Raw genomic sequence first — 20335 nt, 5'->3', positions numbered from 1 at the left:
ACTTTTTTTTAAATTTTATTTATTGATTTGAGGTATAGCGAGACACACACAGGAACACTGATGTATTCCTGTATATGCCCTGACCAAGGATAGAACCAGTAACCTCTATGCTTCAGAACCATGCTCTACCCACTGAACTATCCGGCCAGGGACAATTACTGATTTTCTTGATTTAGGTGTTACCATTCTATTTTGTGTGTGTGTGTGTGTTAGGTGTTACCATTCTATTTTGTGTGTGTGTGTGTGTGTGTGTGACAGAGACAGACAGAGAGAGAGAGAGAGACAGAGACAGAGACAGAGAGAGGAACAGACAGACTGGAAGGGAGAGAGATGAGAAGCATCAATTCTTCATTGCAGCACCTTAGTTGTTCATTGATTGTTTTCTCATATGTGCCTTGACCGGGGGGCTACAGCAGACTGAGTACTAACCCCTTGCTCTAGCCAGCGACCTTGGGTTTAAGCTGAGCCTTGCTCAAACCAGATGAGCCCGTGCTCAAACTGGCGACCTTGGGGTTTCGAACCTGTGTCCTTTGTGTCCCAGTCTGACTCTCTATCCACTGTGTTACTGCCTGGTCAGGCTTAAGTGTTACCATTCTAGCAAAATGTTTCTCTTTCCTAAAAAAAGGAGATTAAACTATGTAATCTTTAATATTTTTCCAGATCTAAAATTCTGTGGCTATGGATTAGAGATCTGACTTTATTTTGTTACTTAAAAAAAAATTTTTTTTTAAAGTGAGAGGAGGGGGAGACAGTGAGACAGACTCCTGGATGTACCCTGACTGGGATCCACCCAGCAACTCCCATCTTCAGCTGATGTCAAATCAACTGAACTACTTTTAGCACCTGAGGCTGACACTCTAACCAATCAAGCCACTGGCTGTGGGAAGGGAAGAGGGAGAGAAAGGGGAGAGGAAGAGGAAAAGAAAGGGGAGAAGCAGATGGTCACTTCTTTTGTATGCTCTGGCCAGAAATTGAACCCAGGATGTCCACAAGCTGGGCCAATGCTCTATCTACTGAGCCAACTGGCCAGGGCAGGAGTCTGACTTTAAGTAGCATGTTGTAATTATTTAAAACGTTTAAAGAGAAATACTGAGGAATGTCAAGAGAAAAATAATAATTTTTGAAAGAAAGGAAGGAAGAGCGAGAGAACCCAAGATTGTCTTGTATTAAGTAAATGAAATCTGGGAGGTGTGCCCTGGCTGGACAGCTCGGTTGGTTCAGCACAGTCCTGAAATGTGAGTTCTATCCCCGGCGAGGGCACATAAAGAAAGAAATCAATGTTTCTGTCTCTCTTCCACTCTCTAAAATCAATCAATAAATTTAAAATTAGGGAGTTTCCTGTGTTATTATCCTAAAGTAAAAGTGATAATGAAGGCAAAAGACAGTGTTATTTTACAGGAAGAAATACTGGCAGAAAAGAGTAGGGAAAGGCTGACACCTAAGAATACAGTTTTTAGTGAAGGAGGCAATGTCCCCTCTTCCTCCCACTGAACTGGTTGAGGACAAGGGAAAGTCTAGCAGCACACGGGGACTGTCCTGCCCACGCTGCAGCAGAACCTAGTATTCTGTCACCTCTTAGGAAGAAACGGCAGAGAACCTGACACTGACCCAAGTTACAGAAACAATCCTTCACCATCAGAGAATGCATGAGCTCCTACTTTACAATGTCAGCATTTAAATACCTCAGCAAATGGCTGATGCTGGTCTGGGGCAGGAGAGGACAAAATGAGCCTAGGACAGTCACCTCTGTACCTGAAAGCAACGTGGTACTGAAACACTAACGGGCTGGGTCACCTGGACAAAGAAAGCAGCTGAACATACTCCCCCTCACCAACACTGGTACAGTTTGAGCATCAAAAGGAATGCTGATTACAACAGATTCTAAAACAACCCATGAGTAATATTAAAATAAAGACAACCCTATGCAAAAAGATCACAGTTGCCACCACTGCAGGTAACTGCCAGATCAACTGCTTATTCTGAAAAGTATAAAGAGAAAGTTTCTTTTTAGAGGCAAAATATTATGATGTCTGAAACAAAGGGTTCAAAACTGTATGCAAATGTAAAAGCAAATATAGCAAAATACTGAGTCTAGGTGGTAGGTATATGAATATTTACTGTACAACTCAACTTTCTGTTTGATGTTTTCAATAAAAAGCTAAACAAAAAACTCCCTGGCTTTTTAAAAAAGTCACATTACTTTATATAAAATGGTAATTAATCCCCTATAGTTACTCTTCTTATTTTCTTTTTTTTTTTTTTTTTTTTCCATTTTTCTGAAGCTGGAAACGGGGAGAGACAGTCAGACAGACTCCCGCATGCACCCAACCGGGATCCACCCGGCACGCCCACCATGGGGCGACGCTCTGCCCACCAGGGGGCGATGCTCTGCCCATCTTGGGCGTCACCATATTGCGACCAGAGCCACTCTAGCGCCTGAGGCAGAGGCCACAGAGCCATCCCCAGCGCCCGGGCCATCTTTGCTCCAATGGAGCCTCGGCTGCGGGAGGGGAAGAGAGAGAGAGGAAAGCGCGGCGGAGGGGTGGAGAAGCAAATGGGCGCTTCTCCTGTGTGCCCTGGCCGGGAATCGAACCTGGGTCCTCCGCACACTAGGCCGACGCTCTACCGCTGAGCCAACCGGCCAGGGCACTCTTCTTATTTTCAATATGTTTTTATAAGGTAACATCAACAATTTAGAGTGAAATTCTTTTTTAAAATTTTTTTATTTTTTTACAGAGACAGAGAGAGAGTCAGAGAGAGGGATAGATAGGGACAGACACACAGGAACGGAGAGAGATAAGAAGCATCAATCACCAGTTTTTCTTTGCGACACCTTAGTTGTTCATTGATTGATTTCTCATGTGCCTTGACTGAGGGGCTACAGCAGACCGAGTAACACCTTGCTCAAGCCAGCGGCCTTGGGTCCAAGCTGGTGATCTTTGCTCAAACCAGATGAGCCCGCACTCAAGCTGGCGACCTCAGGGTCGCGAACCTGGGTCCTTGGCATCCCAGTCTGACACTCTATCCATTGCGCCACCACCTGGTCAGGCTAGAGTGAAATTCTGATAGCATATGTTGTGTTTTTAAAAGTGTATCTTGGCCTGTCATGGTGCAGTGGATAGAGCATCAACCTGGAATGCTGAGGTCACCGGTTCAATAACATAGGCTTTTCTGGTCAAGGCACATTCAACAAGCAACCAATGAACAATCAAAGTGAAGCAACTATGAGTTGGTATTTCTCATCCAGCTCCCCTCTGTAAAATCAATAAATCTTTTTTAAATTTTAATTTATTGCCTGACCTGTGGTGGCGCAGTGGATAAAGCGTCGACCTGGAAATGCTGAGGTTGCCGGTTCAAAACCCTGGGCTTGACCGGTCAAGGCACATATGGGAGTTGATGCTTCCAGCTCCTCCCCCCTTCTCTCTCTCTGTCTCTCCTCTCTCTCTCTCTCTGTCTCTCCCTCTCCTCTCTAAAATGAATAAATAAAATTAAAAAAAAATTTTAATTTATTGTGTTTACATAGATTCTAGTGTCGCCCGATAGCATCCCCCCTCCCTCCCCCGTATTCCCCTCAACATCTCCCTTGCCCACTCACGAAACTCCCCCCCCTTCCCTTCAGGTTTAATTTCGTTCCTCAGTTCACATTGTTCCTTGGATTCCTCAAATAAGTGAGGTCATATGATATTTTTCTTTCTCTGCCTGGCTTATTTCAGTTAACATAATAGTTTCCAGGCAACCAATGAACAATCAAAGAGAAGCAACTATGAGTTGGTATTTCTCATCCTCCTCCCCTCTGTCAAATCAATAAATAAAGTCTTGAAGAAAAAAGTCTTGAGCTTAAATGTATATGCTACATTGACTTAACTTTTCTGTTTATGAATTAAAACTTACATAATTTAAGTATGTATAGGTCCTAAGTATTTTCATCAGAATATACCAGGATCTGATACAGTACTTAAAATACACAGATGACTATATACAGCCACAGAGATTTGGATTCAATATGACCTATTTAGAACCTATGTGATCACTCCTGGCCAAATAGCTCAGTTGGTTAGAGCATCATCCCAAAGCACAGAGGCTGATGTTCAGGTTTTCTGTCTCCTTTCCTCTCAACTAAAATCAATAAAAATTAAAAAAATAATAAAATATTAAAAAAAGAACCTATGTGATCAAATAAAAGAGGCTATATTATATATTTAAAACCACTGCTGCCCTGGCCGGTTGGCTCAGTGGTAGAGCGTCGGCCTAGCGTGCGGAGGACCCGGGTTCGATTCCCGGCCAGGGCACACAGGAGAAGCGCCCATTTGCTTCTCCACCCCTCCGCCGCACCTTCCTCTCTGTCTCTCTCTTCCCCTCCCGCAGCCGAGGCTCCATTGGAGCAAAGATGGCCCGGGCGCTGGGGATGGCTCTGTGGCCTCTGCCCCAGGCGCTAGAGTGGCTCTGGTCGCAACATGGCGACGACCAGGATGGGCAGAGCATCGCCCCCTGGTGGGCAGAGCGTCGCCCCATGGTGGGCGTGCCGGGTGGATCCCGGTCGGGCGCATGCGGGAGTCTGTCTGTCTCTCCCTGTTTCCAGCTTCAGAAAAATGCAAAGAAAAAAAAAAATAAATAAAAAAATAAAAACACTGCTATTTTGAGTTAATTCAGTAAAAAAATATATACATACTTGATATCTTCTGAGTGAAGGTAAATGTTACTACATGTTCTTCCATGACATTCTCCAAATGCTGTTTTTCTTCTTGTAGTGCCATTCCAATTAAATGTAACACCTCAAATAAACACATTTTATAACTTTTAGTAAAATAAAAATCATGTACATATTTTTATCAGAAATAATAAAAATGAATTCAATATTAAAAAAGATAAATCGAACTATTATAGACTAAATGCAATAAAAACAATTCAAAGTATTAATTTTTATTACATTCAAACTTTATGGTTCATTTTGTAATAAAGCAAGGAAACAATTCCTGTTTCAGGTAGGAAGAAAATTCAATTGCAAATTCTTAGGATAAGTTAAAGTTATTACCAGATGTGACCAGCAATTCATGTAATACATAATTTTTAGTTTTATTCTTTCTCTACAGTATAGTCTTTAAAAATCTTCTAAGAATCAATGACCAAGTGATTAAAGCTGCAAACATCTATCATGTAATTATCTAGTCTACAATACTACCTAGTTTAATTTGTTTCTATGAACTAAAAATCTCAATCATCTCAGAAAGAGACATACTTTTATCTCTAATGTCACATAATTTATAAGGATATTCACAGTTCAGCGTATCTCAAAAAATTCCTTACCAGACCTCTAACAGAACATATAACCACACTGAATCTATTTGCATTTTTACTGCTTCTATCCTGCTTTCCAGTTTTTGTAACAGATATGCGTGTGGTGTCTCTGTATCTCTCCTACACATAGGGCTACTGTGCTTGTCAGACGTGGAATAGCGAGGTTAGCCTGAATGACACACAGTGAATGTCTTATTAGGACCAAACAGTGAGAGGCAGTTGGCCAACAGGATCCAGATAATCACAACCAATATGGTATAAAATAAATCTGTCAGGCTTGTATTTTATTGTCAGACACACAAAAAGTAGGAATAATAAATATACTATATTCAAATTAAGGTAACATTGCATTTGTCCTAAGTTTTCTGTGTACAGATCATGACAAAAGGATTTTGGCTTTTACTACAAAACATGTAAATATAACTGGCTTAAACCTACCCTCTGCAGCATGGACTCTGACCAGGCGTGTCCATTATGCTCCACAGCCCACTGCAGTATTGTTCTCATGATGTACAACATGACCTCTGACTGCAAAATGTTCACCAGGCTTGCAAACAGAGGGCAGAATGGAGGCGAGACTGGAGGTGGAAGTGCTGAAAAGAAAGTTATTACCTGTATTTGTTTCTTTGGTAGAACATTCTGAAAAAACGAGCTCTTTTTAAGATACTTTTGACAGTCTTCACCCAAAGAATATTTATTAACATCACACTATATTTTACCTTCTTAAAGTCAAATGCATTAAAAATTGCTTCATAAATAGCAGCAGTACAAAGGAAAGCCTTTCTTTTCCCTGTGTCTTAAAATCTGAGATAAAAACCCCATGAACCCGGAGATGACTCAGTACAGACTATTTCTGTATCAGCATATTTATTAGCCATTTGAATGTTCACACAGAAAGCTTACATTTAAACCTTCCACTTCACAAGGATAAACATCACTGTCAACAGGAACAATGTGTAACAATAGACTGACATGAGATTTTTTGGAAAGATTAAAAATACCTGTATCTTCTTTATTTTGTCTTTTCAATTTCCGTTGAGCTTCCTCTGCCTAATGAAAAGGAAAGTAATTTGGACAGGAATTAGTAATTCAAAACAACCCACAATCTGAAACTACTGACAGTTTCGTCATATTATCTTCTGATTTTATATTTTTATCCTTAGTTTTGTAACCCGCCCTCCCCCAAATCAATATATCAAGGTTGATCCCTCCTCCTGTCAATGGGTGTTTTGCTTTAAAATGAAGCAAAAACATGTACAAACCAAAAACTTATTTAGGTTTGAGCTCTATGACTCATCAAAAACTAAAAAGCTTCACGTTAAACTTTTGCTTAATGTCAATTATTGAAAAAAAGTACTTTGAGTAGATTGCTAAAATGCAAAATTTAGCTAGCTAAGAATGATCAGGAAAATTCCTAAATCCCTATGGAAAAGCACAATTCTGAAATGAGTGTAAAATAAGCTGATTACAACACAGGTTAATAATTTGTCTTAAAAAGCACATAAAATACAATTATGCATGTGAGCATGTATATAATCATGGAGATCTTATATATCTATGCACAGAAATGGGGGGTCCTTAAAAGCCTAGGTGGTATTATTATAGATAACCTGTATTTTCTTCTTTATATCTGTTTATATCTTCCAACTTTCCTACAAGAATGTATCCTTTTTCAATTTGTGAGAAGTAATAAATGTTGTTTAGACTACAGCAACAATAAAAAATACCAACCCAACCCCCACACATTTTTAATTTTCCCAGTTACCTTGGACTGCTCTGCCCTTGAAAAGTGATAGAAATACAAATTGAACTCTTTGGCACACTCTGGTTTCAGTTCATACATGCCTCTTCCTGTTAATCCAGGTTTCCTGTGGAAAAAAGAAGGTCCTTAGAATATTATTACTAAAGTCATACATAATTAATGAGAGACAGTCTTAGATAAGAGAATAAAAAACAGAACCCTCGTGTATTACTGGTGACTGTAAGCAGGTTCTAGTTTCTTTCTTTCTTTTTTTTAGAGAGAGAGCAGAAGGGAGGAGAGAGTTAGGCATCAACTCATAGTTGTTTTTTATTGATTGCTCCTCACACATGCCTTAACTGGGAGTGGGGGAGGGGCTCAAGCTGAGCCAGAGACCCTTTGCTCAAGCCAGCAACCTTTGGGATCAAGTCAGTGATCATGGGATCATGTAGATGATCCGGTGCTCAAGCCGGCGACCCTGTGCTCAAACCGGCAAGTCTGCATTCAAGCCGATGGGCCCGCACTCAGACAACGACCTTGGGGTTTTGAACAGGGACCTCAGCTTCCCAGGTCGATGCTCTATCCATGTGCCACCACTGGTCAGGCTAAAGAATATTTTCTATATACTTTTTCTATCATTTCTTTAAAAGCACATACAGTCTTTATAATGAACAAGAATAAAGACATTGCCATTAGGTTGGGAGCAAAGAAAAAGCAGGATCAAGACACTGTCTCAACAACCTTAAGGGGACAGACTAGCTCACTGACTGGGCGACATACTGGCCACCAGAGAGGGCAGCATTCAGGGGTCAACCCACAGCTTAGGTGGCACGTTCGAATAGTAAAAAGAAAACAATTTTAAGAAAGCTTAATGCATTTCCTTAGATCAGCTCCTCAGGCTAATTTTAATTATTTGAAACTATCAGCTATAAACATCTATTCCAAATACAATGAAAATCCCTATAAAGCTATTTTATGTTGCTGAGCACAGGGCTAGATTTTAAAAGTGAAAGTCAGTGAGAAATATAGTTCAGAATTATAGATGTGAAAATGAAAATGTTACTCCTTGAAAGCAACAATTTCCTTCTCAGTTCCAACAAAGGAAACACTTGAAGAAAAATGAGTGTATAAAAAAAATTAAACTTGAGAAAACAGAATGTAAACTCACTTGAAATGGGCAACTGCTTCGATGACAGTCTCCATGCCGGTCTCCTTGTTCTCCTAGCAGTACAGGAAATAAGGAAGCGCGCTTCATGTCAGTGACAGCTGCCCGCGCCCTGAGCATTGGCTTCTCTCATTAGCCTCACACAGCAATCCTATGGTGCAGATCTACTACTACCCCCATCTACAGATGAGGGCTCTAGAGTAAACATGATTAATATACCGCTAGGGAAACTTATTTCAGAGTGATGTAATTAAAAAGTCATTACCATAAGGAATTAAGGTGACAGCTTTCCAAAGCAATTAAATGAAAACAAAGTACACATCACATTTAAACAAAATTTATGTAAGATACTGTGATATTTTGTAAAATATTTACACTAATTTCTTATCTACTTTCAGTAAAACAGTATTTCCTAAATCATATCCCATTTGTGATAAGATATTAATAGGAATTCTATGCATAAAGAACTTTTTGATCAAAAATTGTTTGGTAAATATAGTTGCTATCTATTTACACAAGGCATACCACTTTTAAAATGCGGTTTTAAATTTTATTCTTCCTTATTCTAAAGTCTAAGTGAAAATGTAACTGCTTCCTCATCAAATTCAGGATTCATTTCCTGCATTAAAAAGTACAACTAATTTTTACCCTGATATTTAGTGATATTAAGGAATCATTAATTATTTTTTCTTCGGTGTGGTAATGGCATATAGGTTTTCCTAAAAGTCCTATCTTTTAGAACAGTTTCTTAACCACGGTACTTTTCTGTAGGGGAGAGAGTGAACGCAGTCTCCCCCTACAAATTATGCAGTCGAGTTCCCCATATTTGGGGAAATCGCAGGGGTCAGCACAGTGGAGTGCAATGGATAAGCCTTGCCTGGAAAACCACCTTCGTGATCACAGCATCTCTCCTGCCAGGTATTAACCTTGGTGCTTGGACCTTTGGGCCAGCTAAATCCTTGTTCTAAGGGTGTGGGGGTCTGTCCTGTGTATTGTGCAATGTGGAACAGTAGCCCGGCCTCTGCTCAACAGAAGCCTGTAGCAGCACCACACACCCTGTCCTGAGAGCCAATGTCCCCTGGGGGGCAAAATCGTCCCTGGTTAGGAACCACTGTTTTAGGTATGTCTGTCCAGTTCTATTCACAGATCAAATGGCAACTCTACCAAGTAAGCCAGTGCAGGTGCAGTGATGAGAGGCTGGCCATTGATGGAACAAGACGGGCCGGCCGTCTTTTGGAGCTGGTGCTGAGTTCTGCACGTTTCCTATTTCTACAGATGTTTACAACTTACATAATACAAGGTCTAAAAGAAGTATTGCTATGTAACAATATAGGTTCAAATCCTAGAAGAATGAATACTAAGGTTGAAAGTTTTGATTTATGTTTCAAATTCAGGAAAACATTTGAAGACTCAATGAAAATCAAGTCCTTTCCCAACTGGAAGTTTTGGGTTTCTAGAAAGATTCATGGCCAAAAAATAGGCAGCTGAGTAGTTAAGATCCTGGTAGGAAAACTCATCACCATTAACCCAAGAAAACCCATGGGAATATTATTTTATATTCACTAAAATGAAGGAGGTGGCTCAATTAGGACCGTCTGGAAGCTTCAGGAGAAAAAGGTTCTGGAAAACTACTCAACACAGCTGAGTAGGTGTTTCTCACTCCCTTCCTCAAAATATTCTAACCACGGCAAATTTGTACTAACAACTCTAACAATCCCTGTAATACATGAACTCAGTTCCAAGGGCTAAGCTTACTTTTATTCAGCGACTTACCTCTTTCAAAGCTTCACTGTGAAAGAGTCTATTCCTATGCTGCTTTCCACTCCCAGTCCCCAGCATTCTCCTTTTCTAATTATTTCTAATAAGAGTGACTAGTTATACATGTCCTCGAACTGTAGTTTTTACAACTGCGAAAAAGGTACACAGAAGTAAATCTATACACAATATGACTGACAGGAAAAGATTGCTATAATTTTCTTTTAAGAAATATAGGTACTTACATCTTCAGGTAAAGATTTTACCAATTCACTATGAGCCATCGGTTTGATGCTCAACTGGTGGATGATCTCGCGCTTAATTTCATCTGTGGCGCTCACCTGTCCAACTCCAGGACTATACCTCTCTCCTGTCAACAATGAGAAAGTATACTCACACACACATTTAACATAAACACAATACTTATGTGCGATGTACCTACAATTCACACAACACAATAGATTTTTCTTTCTGCACAATGGAAAAGCCATGACAGATCGGACACGCTAGGGGAAAGTGAGGAGCTCCTAAGCACACTCTTGAGTCTCAGGAATAATCGGCAAGTGCAGGCTTTAGAGCAGGGGTCCCCAAACTTTTTACATAGGGGGCCAGTTCTCTGTCCCTCAGACCGTTGGAGGGCCGGAGTATAAAAAAAACTATGAACAAATCCCTATGCACACTGCACATATCTTATTTTTAAGTAAAAAAAACGGGAACAAATACAATATTTAAAATAAAGAACAAGTAAATTTAAGTCAACAAACTGACCAGTATTTCAATGGGAACTATGCTCCTCTCACTGACCACCAATGAAACAGGTGCCCCTTCCAGAAGTGCGGTGGGGGCCGGATAAATGGCCTCAGGGGGCCGCATGTGGCCCGCGGGCCGTAGTTTGGGGACCCCTGCTTTAGAGAGTGGCCAGAGAACTTTGGTTGCAATTTTGAAAGAAGGTGAGATCAGAAGATGAGAAGGGATTAGCTGTCGTAAAGACGTGGTACAGCAGTAGTTGTACCAGCCATCTAGGGAACTGCTTTCATGCCATCTGCCACAGGGGAGGAGAGCCTTCCTATGTCCTTCTCTTTACTGGCAAGTGAGCTAAAAGGAGGTCACCTTCGGAGACCTCCTTCACTGGTATCACCCCTTGACAGCTGCCAGGAGTCTCTGCTCTCTGGACTGTACAGAATCTGAAACAGCAGGGAAGGTGGGAGAAGGTAAAGGAGAAAAGAATAGGAAAAATGGAGGCGAAAGGACTGAAAATATAGGCAATACAGTATCTGCATAGTATTGCCATAGGTCTCCATTAACTTGGAATTATTATGTCTGAAGTCAATGTAACACTGTGCACCACAAAACCATGGAGGGAAATATAGCTAAGATATAAAGTAACAGTAAACAGCTCCTAGATATCCTATTCTTGCTAGCTAAATTCTCCTGTTCCCCCGATTCCTCCCAAAACAGATTCTTCCAGTTTCTTTGGCTTCAGCAGCCATACTCTTCCCTTTCCCAAAAGCAGTACAGTGCTGTTCTTCTCCACATGACAGTAACCAGAGGGGAAAAAACTCTCCTTCTCCTGAAACTGACAGCCACTCAAACAAAAGAAACATAGTTCGGAAATTCTGAACTGTTTCCACAAAAGCCCATCTAATTTACAAGTGTCTCAGAGAATCCAAACTTACCAACCAGCATAATAATGAGGTACAGCATTTCCTCTATGAGAGTATTGTTTTGCTGAACTACATCCTGTAGCAAGTGGTGGGGGGATAAAGTTCAGAGATAAGAGTACAGACACTGTATTATTTCAGATGATTAACACAACCCCCCCAAAACGAAAGCTGCTTCTGTAATGACGTGCTGAGGTGGCAGGAGACACGCCCTTACCTTATGGGTAAGCTCAGAACTGAGTCTTTTCCCACAGTCCGGAGAACTGAAAATCTGATCAAGTTCAAAGCGGCTGAGCATTATCATCAGGAAATGATTTGGATCCATCATGGAGACACCTGTCTTTTTTTTTTTTTTTTCAGATGAAGGAAAAGAGGAAGGTCAAAAGAACTACTAAATAATTAATGAGAGATATTTTGGTTTGCGCAGGATAAAGCAATCCCAATAAACATGGAAACCCATTGAGTCCCAACCCCTACTTGTGGTAGTCTAAGAGTGGACAGGAATCTAGCTGGTAAACAAAACAAAGCAAACCCATAAATCCACAGTCAGAACAATAAAGTATCTATGTTACTTTTTCTTTTAATGCTTTGAATTCATTGTATCCCTCTGAATTCAATTCTAAAGTTTTACCTCAGGATTCTCTTATCACTCTGGTGTACAGACTTGGAGAGAAATGTGGTATGCCAATTAAGCTTTTAGTATAGTATTTTTTATATACATCATATTAAATTCACCAAAAACTCAAACTAATTTTTGGTAATAAATACTACACTGAGGCAACAGCTGTTAAATATTGGTTTTAATTCTCCTTTAATTCCACATGTATAAATTCTAAATCAATTTGGATTTTAATTTATTTTGAACTAATCATTTTTGAAATTTCCATTTTGTAACTTTAAAAATAATTTTGAAATTCATTCAGCAATAATACAGAAAAATGACCACGTGAAAAGCACTGAGCTATGAAAAAAGGACAGAAAAAAGGAACAAGATACAGTTACCACGGTTTAGTGCAGGGGTAGTCAACCTTTTTATACCTACCGCCCACTTTTGTATCTCTGTTAGTAGTAACATTTTCTAACCGCCCACTGGCTCCACAGTAATGGTGATTTATAAAGTAGGGAAGTCACTTTACTTTATAAAATTTATAAAGCAGTTACAGCAAGTTAAAGCATATAATAATAATTACTTACCAAGTACTTTATGTCAGATTTTCGCTAAGTTTGGCAGAATAAATCTTTATAAAACTTACTATAGTTAAATCCATCTTTTTATTTATACTTTGGTTGCTCCTCTACCGCCCACCATGAAAGCTGGAACGCCCCCTAGTGGGTGGTAGGGACCAGGTTGACTACCACTGGGTTAGTGGAAGGGATGGCAAGTAAACAGGGAAGCACAATGTGGAGTTGTTACGCTACTGTGGGGATGAGCACCACGCCACAGGCCCTCCTGAAAGGGAAATCTAGCCATGGTGTGTGTGTGGCAGGAGGGCTTCCTGAGAAAGTGACAATAAAATAGCAATAAAACATGCAGGAAAATAAGTTACTGGTAAATGGAAAAAGAAAGGTGTAAGGTGGGCACTCTAGGAAGCAGAAGAATAAATAAATGTGCAGAGCTTAAGACTTAAGAGATATCATGGCAAAGAGAATTTTAACAGAGTTAAGTATCTGGGATCTTGGAAATCAGTAAGGGGTTGGGTCGTTAGCCAGAGGACAATGGAGAAAGGATGGCTTTCAGGTTCCTTGCTTTAACAACTGTATAGACTGATGAACAATTCACCAAGGTGGGAAACCCAAGATAGGAAGAAGGTATAGTGGAAGGAAGAGGAGTTGTATTTGGAATATGTTAATATTCACCTAAAATATGTCCTGAAAATCTAGATGGAATGTTCGATAGCCTGTTAGCTGTAAGTCTGTGCTCAGTAGATAGGGCTAGGCTGCAGTTACAGATTTGGGTTCTATGGAATTAACAAGAAGAAAAACACTCCCCATACCTTTAAGTTTAATGCTTTTTTTCCCTTAGTGTTTGATTCCGCAAATTTCAGAGAATGAACAGATAATCCCATTATCCTAACATTCTCTGAGTGAAGAAAATCAATTTTAATGTATGATGACTTAAAATCCCAGTGCCAGGCCTGAAGGCAGCAGGAGGAACAGTCATCAAATCAATGCTGTTAATTCATTACCTGAAGCATTATTATATCTTTGTCAAACATTTCACGTCTACATTTCACATTATGGTAGTAATAAATCTGCAAAAAAAAAAAGATACTATTGAGTAAATAGGTTTTTGTTTGTGGAGCTCCCTCCTCTCCTCACATCCCAGAAGAGCACGTGGGTTTTGGGCAAGTGCACGTGCACAAACAATGTGGTTTCTCATAATTAATACTATCTTTTTTTCCCCTCCTTTTTCTTTTTTGGTGCAAAAGGAAAGAGGTGCATTCAGGTGCTGCAACCCGGGAGAATTGTGAACTCCTATCTCAAAGCCCCTTTGGTTTAAGCTCGTGGTTCTCACAGGGATAGGGAAGGGAGGGTTTTGTCCTATCCAATTAGCTTGCTAGCTTTTGGCGCTCTATCCCTCCCCTCCCCTCCCCTACTCTCCCCTCCCCTCCCTCCCTCCTCCCCTTCCTCCCTTTCTCCCTCCTTCCCTTCCTTCTATTCTCTTTTCTCCTGCCATTTAAAAAAATATATTTAGATATTAAATTTAATGAGGTGACATTGATCAGGAAGAGTACACAGGTTTCAAGTAATTAATATTTATTTATTTATTTATTCATTTTAGAAAGGGGAGAGAAGGAGAGTGAGAGAGGGAGAAAGAGCAAGAGAGAGAGAAGAGGGGAGGAATAGGAAGCATCAACTCCCATATGGGCCCTGACCAGGCTAGCCCAGAGTTTTGAACCGGCGACCTCGGTGTTCCAGGCTGATGCTTCATCCACTGCACCACTACAGGGCAGGCATTAATAATAGTCTTAATAAAGATTAATTAATCAGAAATTTTCAGATCTCAGCAGTCACTCTATGGTTCACATTTTGCATCCAAATTTCTAGGTTGCTCAAAAAAGCTGTTTCCATTGGGGAAAAGCCTATACCAAGCCTTGGTGAGGTTTAAAAATTAAAACCTTGCCCTGGCTGAATAGCTCAGCTGGTTAGAGCATGATTTGGAAGCTCAAAGGTTGCCCGTTTGATCTCTGGTCAGATCATATACAGAAATTGATCAATGTTTTTGTCTCTCTCTCTCTCTTCCTTCCTCTTCCTCTAAAATCAATAAAATAAATTAACTAATAAAAAAACTTAAAACCTCAATTTCAGAGCTTAATATATTAACATAATTTTTATCTTTTAACCCAATTTAAGTAGATAAAATTTGAATTTTTTATTTTTTTAAAATATCCAACTTGGGCCGGACTAGGCAGTATCACAATGGAAAGAGCATCGACCTGGGGTGCCGAGGACCCAGGTTCGAAACCCCAAGGTCACCAGCTTGAGTGCGGGGTTGCCGACTTGAGTGTAGGATCAGAGACATGACTCCATGGTTGCTGTCTTGAGCAAGGGGTCACTGACTCAGATGGAACCCCCCATCAAGGCACAAATGAGAAGTAATCAATGAACAACTGAAGTGCCACAACCATAAGCTGATGCTTCTCATCTCCCTCCCTTCTTGTCTGTCTGTCCTGTCCTTCTCTTTCTTGCTAAAAATAAATAAATAAATAAATAAATAAATAAATAAATAAATATCCAATTTGGTTCTAAAAATGACCGCAAGTAAAGAATCGAGGAAATTAAGTTCATTTCTGCCTTGGTATTATTTCTCGACAAAGTATGGATAAAATTTCTGATAAACAGTTTTGGTTTAACATTTTCTCAATTTTAACATAGGTCCTCAACTTTCAATGACTAAGTACAGTGAAAATTACATCCTTCTCAGAAGCCAAAGAACTGAAAAAGACGCTTACCTGGTTTACGAGAGAGAAGCCATTCCGTCTCCACATCCCTGCATGTACTTGGGCACATAGAACGAGACACCTCAGAGGGTGCTCTATCAACACGGGGGGGCTGAGTTCACTCTGTGTGCACAAAACAAACACACAACTCTCAGCTCTATACAGAAGATTATCTGATAGAGATGGAAGCTTCAAATAAAACACATGTAAAATAATTTCAATGGACGTTTATATAATTGTTAATTTTATGTCAACTTGGGTAGGCCACAGTACTCAGTTTTTGATTAAGATCAGTCTAGTAGATGTGATCAATATTTAAATCAGTAGTTTTCAAATAAAGCAGCTTATTCTCCATAATAGGGCTGGGCCTCATCCAATTAGCTGAAGGCCTTAAAAAAAAAGAGGGAGGTCGCCCAAGCAATGAAGAAGTTCTGCTTCCAGACTGCCTCTGGGCCTCCGACTGTGATACCAGCTTTCCTCACTCTCCGGCTGGCCTGGCAGGCAGCCCTGTGGGCATATTTCAGACTTGCCAGGCCTCATAACTGGGCGAACAATTCCTAAAATAAATCAATCTCTGTCTCTTCCTCTCACCACACACAAACATATTTGTGCGTGTACACGCTCACACACACACACTCACTCTCTCTCTTTACTGGTTTTGTTTCTCTGGAGAACCCTGACTAATATCCATAATACAGAGGCATTTACCTTTAAAGTTAGTACTACTTACTAGAGGTAGGAGCTCTGGAAATTTATAAGCCACTTCACTTTTGCTTAACAATACATGCAAACCTGCATGGAAGAACAAATAAAAATGTATTTTACAAGTGAAAATATTTAGAAAAAAAAAACAACCCTAAATATTACTCAACTTTAACTTCTTTTTCTCTTTAAAAACCTATCACACTACAAATATTAATATAAAATGAATTGCATCCATAAATAAAGCTTTATTCTCATGAACCTCTGTCTCAATGGCACACTTAGAACTAGAGCCTTAACTTTATTTATTTATTTATTTATTTATTTTTATTCAGAGAGAGGAAGGGAGGCAGAGACAGACGCCCTAAGGAGGATCCACTCAGTAAGCCCACTAGGGAGCGATGCTCTGCCCATCTGAAGCGTTGCTCTGTTGCTCAGCAACTGAGTTCTTCTTAGCACCTGAGGTGGAGGCCATGGAGCCATCCTCAGTACCTGGAACCAACTTGCTCCAATCAAGCCATGGCTACAGGAGGGGAAGAGAGAGAGAGAGGGAAAGGGGGAAGGAGAGGGAGAGAGGGAGAGAGAGAGAAAGAGAGAGAGAGAGAGAAACAAGAGGGGGAGTAGTGGAGAAGCAGATGGGTACTTCTGTGTGCCCTGACCAGGAATCAAACCCAGGACATTCACATGCCGGGCCGATGCTCTATCACTGAGCAAATGGCCAGGGATGAGCCTTAACTTCTAGTTTAGGATCAAAGCCTCTTTAGTTCCTAAATGCAAAGAGCTCTTTCATAGCTCAACTTCAGACAATTCTGTTAACTAAGAATTAAGTGTCTTGTAATTATATTGTCTAAATCAGGGGTAGTAGTCAACCTTTTTATACCTACCGCCCACTTTTGTATCTCTGTTAGTAGTAACTTTTCTAACCGCCCACCGGTTCCACAGTAATGGTGATTTATAAAGTAGGGAAGTAATGCCTGACCAGGCGGTGGTGCAGTGGATGGAGCATCAGACTGGGATGCGGAGAACCCAGGTTCGAGATTCCGAGATCGCCAGCTTGAGCGCGGGCTCATCTGGTTTGAGCAAAAGCCCACCAGCTTGAACCCAGGGTCGCTGGCTCCAGCAAGGGGTTACTCAGTCTGCTGAAGGCCCGCGGTCAAGGCACGTATGAGAGGGCAGTCAATCAACAACTAAGGTGTTGCAATGCGCAATGAAAAACTAATGATTGATGCTTCTCATCTCTCTCCATTCCTGTCTGTCTGTCCCTGTCTGTCTCTCTCTCTGACTCACTCTCTGTCTCTGTAAAAAATAAATAAAAAACAAAAGTAGGGAAGTAAGTTTACTTTATAAAATTTATAAAGCACAGTTACAGAAAGTTAAAGCATAATAATACTTACCAAGTACTTTACGTCAGATTTTCGCTAAGTTTGGCAGAATAAATCTTTATAAAACAACTTACTATAGGTAAATCTATCTTTTTATTTATACTTTGGTTGCTTCGCTACCACCCACCAGAAAGCTGGAATGCCCACTAGTGGGCGCAGGGACCAGGTTGACTACCACTGGTCTAAACAGAGGATGTTTTTTACAACCTTATTAATAAATGTGGCCACGTGGTCAAGCCTGGTTTGAGGCTTTCCTCATCCAAGACTTACATTAGTAATCCTATTCTAATAATTTATATCTAGCATTTGCCACTCAAGCTCCATTAGCACACATTCTAAGTTGTTTTTGAACTGTTTTAAGTATTTTTACTTAGTTCTCCAAATAGATTATAAGCATTCAGGCTAAGGCTCATCAAGCAGTGAGACAACGCTCCCAAATGATCCCTGAGAAGAGCTGAGGGAGGTTAACGAGGTCGCCGGAAATGGGTACATTTTCAGAGCACTGATTGTTTTCTCTGTGGACACACAGCGACATCAGCTACCACCCGCACAACCAGATTTTTAAAGGCAGAAACAAACCAGCAGCTGAGCTGGAGACAGGACTCTCTTCCGTGCATCCCAGCTCAATACTTTCCCCAGCACCATGATGCCATTGGCCTATGCTGAGGATCAGGTTCAGTGTGCTCAAAGCATTGACAGAAAACAGAACTGGCCCTAACCAAGTTGTAGGAATTCAGGGATTTCTTCCTACAGTCACAGCTTCAGTCTAGTACTTACTTGTTGTTTTATCTGTTGTATCAGTGATACTCAGACGTCTAATCTGTATCACCACGACTGCAAAGACAATTCAGAAGACTGATCCAATGCTATCAGGATAATGTGATAATGCTCAGAACAATGGGAAAAATGCCCTCAGAAATGAAAGAGGGATCATTACTATTGACCCCATGGCTATTAAAAGGGCAAAAAGGAACACTGTGAACAACACTATGCCCACAAGTTTGATAATTCAGATGAAATGGACCAATTTCTTGAAAAACAAAAACTATCAAACTCACAAAAGGAGACATGGATAACCAGAACCAGCCCATACCTATTAAAGAAGTTGAGTCAATAGTATAAAACCTATCAAAAAGGAAAGTTTCACATCCATATAGACTAGTGAATTTTACCAAACCATTTAAGGAAGAAATAATAGCAATTCTCCACCAACCTCTCTCTCTCACACATATGCATAAACATACACACACAGTTTCACGTCTTATTGCTACTGAGCTACTTAAGAGAAAGCTCAAATTCCATACTGGGGAAAAATACCTATTTTTAGAACTTCTTTATACTCTGGAACTAAAGGGACTAATAAATAGTATGTAAGTAGGACAAGAATTCCTGCAACCAAGAAATACGGGTCGACCTGGAACACTGAGGTCACTGGTTCGAAACCCTGGGCTTGCCTGGTCAAGGCACATATGGGAGTTCAAGCTTACTGCTCCTCCCCCCTCCTCTCTCTCTCTCTGCCCCCTCTAAAATGAATAAATACAATCTGGAAAAAAAAAAGAACTATGCAAGGAAGTGCACTGAAATGAGTGCAGGAATGGACAGGGCATATTCAGAGTTCCTGGCTGTTGCAAGGTGATAGTTTCAAGTATAAATGGCTTGGAATTCAACTACAATACTTAGATGAAAACTATCACCCCAATTTGGGACTCACTCTTGACCTGCTACTTAAAAAGGTTATCAATAAATGATTAAGAAACAGCTTGTATAAGAGAAAAATCTAGGATAGTTTCAATCTGTCAGCACCTCTTAAGTGAGAGACTGATTTGAACTGTGACAACAGACTTTAAAGTTAGGTTGAATTAAACAATAAAACCTGAACTTAAACAGTTTGAAGAAGCACAATCATTATAAACATGGCCTCTGGTGCCACACTGTCTCCAGAGTAAACCTCCTACTCTATTTCTTACTGTGCGACAACTAGGTAAATCACTTCTGTCCCCAGTCTTCCTTAATGTGAAGCAAAGTGAATTATGATACCTCCCTCATAGAGCAATGCGACAGATAAACAGGTTAACGCACATAAAACTCTCAGACTGCTGTGTAGTAGGTATTCAATAAGTATTCATTATAAACAATTTAAAAGACAGTTTCAGGGTTTTGGGGGGGGGGGGATAAATGCTTTACCTGCAAGTAACCGAGAAACTGGGAGGTGAATGCTAACTTTTTCTTGAGAAACACAGTATCTGATAGTATCCACTGAATGTCCACAAATGCTCAATGTGATCGGCTGTTCATCATCAGTAAAACCACCATGACACCGCATCAGTACAGCAAGGCATTTCTTGTAAGCTTCAATTAACACTTTTTCCTACAAAAAGAGGGTTTTCTGTTAGTTCCTCAAAAGGTTGGGTTTCTACAACATGAATAAGCACATCAAATTCGATGAGTAAGTACCTCAAATACTAATGACAGGCAAAATCAACCCAATCTCCCTGCCCAACCTGGTCCTTCTTCCAAGTGCCCCATCTCCGTGAATGACATCTCGGTACACTGGGGAAATCTAGACATTATTCCAACATCCTCGTCTCCCTCATCCTACTGTCCGGTCTACTGGCGGACTATCAATCCCGTTTTCTAAGTTTCTCTCAATCCTGCACCTGATGAAGTCCAGTAACTCAAAGGGAAGCCGGCCACCT

At 40.4% G+C, this 20335-nt stretch overlaps 2 protein-coding genes and 2 non-coding genes across 7 annotated transcripts in view; all 4 read right to left on the bottom strand.

Moving 5' to 3' along the window:
* The window catches only part of UBR2 (ubiquitin protein ligase E3 component n-recognin 2), a 107748-nt gene that overhangs the window by 31791 nt on the left and 55622 nt on the right, over positions 1-20335 (bottom strand). For all 4 annotated transcript variants that reach the window (XM_066248704.1, XM_066248612.1, XM_066248785.1 and 1 more), the window contains exons 15-26: positions 19824-20007; positions 16286-16347; positions 15568-15678; positions 13801-13866; positions 11832-11954; positions 11630-11693; positions 10199-10323; positions 8202-8254; positions 7061-7163; positions 6297-6345; positions 5734-5888; positions 4670-4772 (exon numbers count right to left, since the gene is read on the bottom strand). In XM_066248704.1, the coding sequence (XP_066104801.1) occupies positions 4670-4772; positions 5734-5888; positions 6297-6345; positions 7061-7163; positions 8202-8254; positions 10199-10323; positions 11630-11693; positions 11832-11954; positions 13801-13866; positions 15568-15678; positions 16286-16347; positions 19824-20007 (1198 nt within the window). The remainder of the gene's footprint in view (positions 1-4669; positions 4773-5733; positions 5889-6296; positions 6346-7060; positions 7164-8201; positions 8255-10198; positions 10324-11629; positions 11694-11831; positions 11955-13800; positions 13867-15567; positions 15679-16285; positions 16348-19823; positions 20008-20335) is intronic.
* BICRAL (BICRA like chromatin remodeling complex associated protein) overlaps positions 1-20335 on the bottom strand; it is a 215157-nt gene that overhangs the window by 190149 nt on the left and 4673 nt on the right. The gene's annotated exons all lie outside the window — the stretch shown is intronic.
* On the bottom strand, positions 8967-9123 carry LOC136321415 (U1 spliceosomal RNA). The gene has a single exon (XR_010728667.1). It is a non-coding gene; the product is annotated as a U1 spliceosomal RNA (small nuclear RNA).
* LOC136321322 (small nucleolar RNA SNORA79) lies at positions 13635-13777 on the bottom strand. Its single transcript, XR_010728585.1, has one exon. It is a non-coding gene; the product is annotated as a small nucleolar RNA SNORA79 (small nucleolar RNA).

Source organism: Saccopteryx bilineata, chromosome 1, assembly GCF_036850765.1.
Source record: "Saccopteryx bilineata isolate mSacBil1 chromosome 1, mSacBil1_pri_phased_curated, whole genome shotgun sequence".
NCBI lineage: Eukaryota > Metazoa > Chordata > Mammalia > Chiroptera > Emballonuridae > Saccopteryx > Saccopteryx bilineata.
This window is presented reverse-complemented; position numbering and strand designations above follow the sequence as displayed.